The sequence below is a fragment of the Orycteropus afer genome, unplaced genomic scaffold (assembly GCF_000298275.1).
Source record: "Orycteropus afer afer isolate SDZICR_OR568_19922 unplaced genomic scaffold, OryAfe1.0 scaffold00001, whole genome shotgun sequence".
NCBI classification, from domain to species: domain Eukaryota; kingdom Metazoa; phylum Chordata; class Mammalia; order Tubulidentata; family Orycteropodidae; genus Orycteropus; species Orycteropus afer.
The window spans coordinates 19,898,179-19,904,178 of NW_006921588.1; the positions used below are offsets into that span (position 1 = coordinate 19,898,179).

General features: G+C 36.8%; 1 protein-coding gene across 1 annotated transcript in view; it reads left to right on the forward strand.

Moving 5' to 3' along the window:
* The window catches only part of TTN (titin), a 284,216-nt gene that overhangs the window by 64,882 nt on the left and 213,334 nt on the right, over positions 1–6,000 (forward strand). The window contains 2 exon segments of the mRNA XM_042780925.1: positions 1,413–4,217; positions 5,005–5,283. Of these exon segments, the coding sequence (XP_042636859.1) occupies positions 1,413–4,217; positions 5,005–5,283 (3,084 nt within the window).

Sequence of the window (6,000 nt, forward strand, 5' to 3'; positions counted from 1 at the left end):
GGATAGAGAGCTCATTTTATTACACAGAGTAGGGTTTAGACATAATTTTTAGCACTGCTACATGATTTTAACTATACCTTTCATCTTGCAGTAATGTTTCATTTACTATCTTTTTTATGGCTACTGTATACTATGTTTAGAAGTAATGAAAAACAACTGAAAATATTTAAACATTTAAATGACTTTGGGTATTTTAACTATATTCATTCCCTTTACAGATATTTTGGTAGTTCAAGTGATGGAAAAGCTGACATGAGTAATATAGATCAAATAGAAATTAAGTGGTCATCATTAGTATATGAAATGAATCAATGGTTTTAGGACTTATTAATTTAAATAATAAATGAGTATATATTTACGTACTAAAGATAACTTACACCAGTATGTGTATAGCCAACAGATTCTAGGGTCTTGCTAACTAACTCTTCCACATTAGAACAGAAAAGAATTAAGGTTGAAGACTATTCCACGTGTACAAGTGGAGTGAACTAATAAAATAATAAAACTTTTTTGATAATGTAGTAAAACTATTAACAGTTGTGCTACATATCTAACAAGTTTAATGAAAAAAAATCTTAATTCCTTGGTATCACATTATGTGTATCTTTCATCCTTTTATCCATGGTACTGTTCAAAGAATTACTCACTACTTTTTCTGTCCAATAATGCTGCATAGGTTTTTCTTGCACAATAAAATATAATCATATTTTTATGTTGCAGTTGTTCTCTCTTATTTCTGATTCTCCCACTTTCTTGAATAGCTTGACTTAATATAAGCCTTATTATAAGAGTTTTATAAGAGTTATATGGGAATTTACAGAGAAAAGGAACACCTGCATTTCTAACAACTAGAAAATGGGTTTTCTTATAAGTACAAATTAAACATTTCCTGTGCCTCCCTATTTTTAGTAATAGCTTCTATTTAGAAGCAGTAACTAGAGCATAGATATTTCCTTTTTGAAAATACTCAGTCTTTAATTTGACAATGAAGATTATTCTTAAACTCAAAGAAATCCTAAATATAGTAATTCCAGGTCTTTCCAGAAACTGATTGAAATAATCCTGGATGATTTTATTATAAACATTTAGCCAGTGATTTTTTTCAAACTTTGAAGTTGAAATTATATCACAAAGGAGAATTCCCATAAGCATATATTTAAAATGTATAAATGCTAACCCAAATGAAATGGAAAAAAATATATTTGTACAGTATCTATAGTTTTATATAATAAGCTAAGGCTAAAATTTGGAAATGTACATTTTGATCAGTTAACCTCAGAACAATTTAACAATTTCAGGAATAAAGTGGAAGGCCAACAAACAGTATACAATTATTTTAACTTTGATTTTTTAAAATTTATTTTGTTAAGACAGTTTTCTAGTGAAATAATCATCATTTTTTCCCCATACAGAGTGTTCTAATTCTCTTCTGTCTGCTGAGGAAGAAAGATTCCAAAGCTATAGCTGTGACCTTCAGTTATCTAACAGGAGTGAAACACTTGAACTTTTGTCTGAACCTCCAGTTCATTCAATTAAATTCAATTCCAAACATGAAGGCAGTGCCCCAGTTTTCATCAGAGAAGTATCAAATGTTGAAATAAGCATTGGGAATGTGGCCAAACTGTCAGTTACGGTCACTGGCATTCCCAAGCCTAAAGTTCAATGGTTCTTCAATGGAGTCATGTTAACCCCTTCTGCTGACTACAAATTTGTTTTTGACTGTAATGATCATGCACTGATCATTCTGTTCACTAAGTTTGAGAATGAGGGAGAGTATACATGTGTTGCCTGTAATGAATATGGAAAGGCAGTGTGTAGTGCCTATCTGAAAATAAATTCCAAAGAAGAGGGACACAAGGAGACAGACACAGAATTAGCAGTGGAGAAGCCACTGGAAAAGCTTAAAGCTCCTTCCCCTCCTTACTTCCTTAAAGAGTTGAAATCAATTCAGTGTACTCAAGGGCTCCCTGCCATCTTTGAGTACATGGTGCTTGGAGAGCCTGCACCCACCGTTTTGTGGTTCAAAGACAATAATCAGCTTTGCACTAATATTTATTATACTGTCATTCATAATTCTGATGGCTCTGGGACGTTCATTGTCAATGACCCTCACAAGGAAGACAGTGGCGTCTATGTCTGTAAAGCAGAGAATGTGTGGGGTGAGTCCACTAGTGCCGCAGAGCTGCTGGTGATTGTGGCAGACACAGACGTGACTGAATCCCCCAGCAAAGCGAAGTCCACACCAGGGGCTCCTATAGAAGCGGGCATTTCTCAAATAGATTTTCCACAGATGACATCGTTAAAGGAACTTCCCATTGAGGCCTTTGACTCAGAACAGGAAATTGCAACTTACGTAAAGGATACCATTCTGAAAGCTGCTTTTCTTATAGAAGAAAAGCAGCAGCTTTCTTATGAGCATATAGTTAAAACCAGTGAACTGAACAGCCAAGCTACTTTAGAAACGCAGCAGTTGCGATCCACAGTCATGGTGAGGCAGGATGTGACCACTCCTGAAAGTACCAGTGAACTTCTTTGTACTGATGGCACTGTTCTCATTCAGCCTATCAAGGAACCACCTCCTCATTTACAGCTGCAAACTGTCCAGTGCCAGAAAACCTTCCCCAAAGAAGATTTGCCAACACTTCAAGAGCCTGCATCACAAGTGTTTTTATCAGATACTGAAAAAACGTTTCCAAGTGCCGTGTCCACAGAAGAGATTAGTTCATTGACAGCTGAACCTCTGCAAACTTTATTTGCTGAACCTGAAAGGAGTTATCCACAGTCTCCAACGGAACCTCCAACACATTCATATTTGAGCACTGTGGCTGAGGAAGTTCTTTCACCAAAAGAAAAGACAGTATCTACAGTGGACAAAGAGCAAAGAATGACTCTTCAAAAGCAAGAGGCACGAAGTGCTCTCATCCTGACTCAGGGTTTAGCTGAGGGACACACAGAAAGTTTCAAGGGTCCTGATGTTGTGAGCTGTGAGGTAAATTATGAGCCCCAGGTCCTTTCAGAGCACACATGCATAGAAGAAGGGGAAGTCGTGTTAGAAAATGCAGATCAACTAGAGAGTGCAGAACAAGATACTGCAACCACACTTGAGGAAGGCAAGTCTTTAAAGTTTCCACTAGTACTTGAGGAAAAGCAGGTACTGCTCAAGGAAGAGCATTCTTATAACTTGGCAATGCTTCAGAACCAAACCACCAGGTATAAAAAAGAGCCCATGACGATAAAGGAAGTGCAGGAGGTACAGGAAAACGGCATTCTTGCTAAGGAAAAAATGCTTGCTGATATTCCAGACGAGCAACAATTAAACCTGAAAACTCAGATCCGCAGGGCCCTGCAAGCAGCAGTGGCCAGTAAGCAACCGAGTCTTTTCTCTGAATGGTTAAGTGATATTGAAAAGGTGGAGGTCAAGGCTATAAACCTCACCCAAGAACCCAAATGCATCCTGTGCACCTACCTTATTACTTCAGTGAAGTCTGTAACTGAAGAAATTACCATCAGTATTGAAGGCATTGATTCTCAAATGGCTAACTTGGAAACGGAACTGAAGGATGCTTTGTACTCTATTATATGTGAGGAACAAAACATCTTAATAGCTGAGGATCCCAGAATTCAAGAAAGGGCCAAAATGGGTTTCCAGGAAGAAATGGATTCTTTTTCAGATTCACAGAAGGTGGAAGTAATCACTGAACCGGAAGTTGCATCTCAATATCTTGCTTCAGCAGAAGAGGTCAGCTATTTTACAATGGAGAGTCAGGTCAAAGTTATGGGTACCACAACTGTTAGTGATGGAGTTGTTGCATCTGCTGTTCCTGAAAAACAGGATGAAATTCTATCAGAAGAGAAAGAGAACTCCTCTGAAAGTGGTACTGAGGAGATGGATAGAGCAAAAGTACAGGAAGCTGAGGGTAGCTTAGTCACACAGGATTGTCCTATTATACACACCCCTTTGGAGGATATCACTACTGAGGAAGGTGATGTCATATACCTCACATCCTCCATAACAAATGCTAAGGAGGTAAATTGGTATTTTGAGGGTAAACTGGTACCTTCAGATGAAAAGTTCAAGTGTTTACAAGATCAAAATATATATACTCTTATAATCAACAAAATAAATTCAGAAGAACATCAAGGAGAATATGTCTGTGAGGCCTTGAATGACAATGGAAAAACAACAACTTCAGCAAAACTCACTGTAGTCAAAAGAGGTTGGATTTTAAGGATTAAATAGATCAAGCTCTAACGTTCACAGGATTGTAATGATTCAGGTTTCATCACTGAATTTTCACTTACCTGCCTCTGCTGGATGCAATTTATGTAGAATAAGTATGAAATCAAAGACATAATCATGGTTATTAATTTCTCTCCTTTTCCACTTTACTGCCATTTTGGGTCATTTGTTACCATATTTGTTCATACTTGTTTTAAAAATGAAACATACTTTCCTATGTTTCATGACATAAATAAATATGCTTTTTAGTTTCTTTATGGAAATATTTTAATAATATATAATAAAAAGCTGTCAGTGAACACCTAGCTGTTCCTAAATCACCAATCTCATCTCTGAACTCAAGATAACCATGATTAGCTGTCCTTTCGTGTTTCCTGTTTCTATTGCTTTTTTGTTTCACTTTATCACCTTAGTTAGTATATCAAGTTTTCTCACATTTTTTTTTCTGTGTTCCTAGTCAGCATGGTATATTTAAAGTATATATCATGTTGTTATGCACGTAAGCCAATAGCATCACGTTTTAATAATTCTTCACAATTCACTACAAAGTAATGATTGAATATGTTGAAAGCCTTATTGCCTTCTTTTGCCTTCAACGATCTTTCTCATTTTCCAGTCACTTGTCTTAAATGGCTGCAATCCATCTCACCAATTTCTACTGTTTTACTTCATTAACAGCAACAAAAGTTAGAAGAGAAAAAAAAAAAGGAAAATGTGGTATGGCTGCTGAGGAGCTTGCTAATGGACTCTGCTTCCCTTTCCAGCCGCACCAGTGATCAAGAAGAGAATCGAGCCCCTAGAAGTAGCTCTGGGCCACCTTGCTAAATTCACCTGTGAGATCCAGCGTGTCCCCAATGTCCGGTTCCAGTGGTTTAAAGCGGGCAGAGAAATTTACGACAGTGACAAGTGTTCTATTCGGTCTTCAAATTACGTCTCCACCCTGGAAATCCTGAGAACTCAGGTTGTTGACTGTGGCGAGTACACCTGCAAAGCTTCCAATGAGTATGGCAGTGTCAGCTGTACAGCCACACTAACCGTGACAGGTAAATGCCATACATTGATGTGGATGTTATTACCCCATTCCACTTTGTTCCTGTTTTGCTTTTTGCAAAGGTGCAGGAAGTGCTTGTCCTGCCAGTTGGAGAAACCAATAACCAAGATGGTAACATGATGGCTAGGTGCTACAGAGCCTATGTGGGCTAAGAAATGGTTATTCCCAGTCTTGTTGCTAGTAGCAGCTCAAGAAAGAATAAAAAATAATTCAAGAATAATTTTAAGGAATCAAATTAGCAGGAGCTCCTGGAAGATGTTTTTTTTTTTCAATTTGACATTTTTTGTTTTATTCTTTTTCTTTTTAAAAAATGACTAGCTAGATAAATATGTGCGATAACTACTGGACTGGCCCTTAATACAAAACATGTCACAGCAGTTTGTTGCTACTAAAAATAATAAATGATACCCTAATTTATTTAATTGTTTAGAAACCAGTTAACCAATTAAGAACAGAACTACAAACTGAAAAAAAAAAAAAAAAAACCCTAGAGCATTAGATAAAAATTAAACAAATCCTAACGTGAGACAGGGAGCTAGTGCAGGACTATGGAATAGGATTCTTGCCCTAGGCTTTATTACTAATGTTAAAACAAGAGCAATTACACAAATATACTGTTCTTAGTTTCCTAACTGGCACACAGGGTGATTTTGAAATTGTTAACACTCATTACATGCTTGAATTTCCTCATTAGCAAAAAAATTAGTGT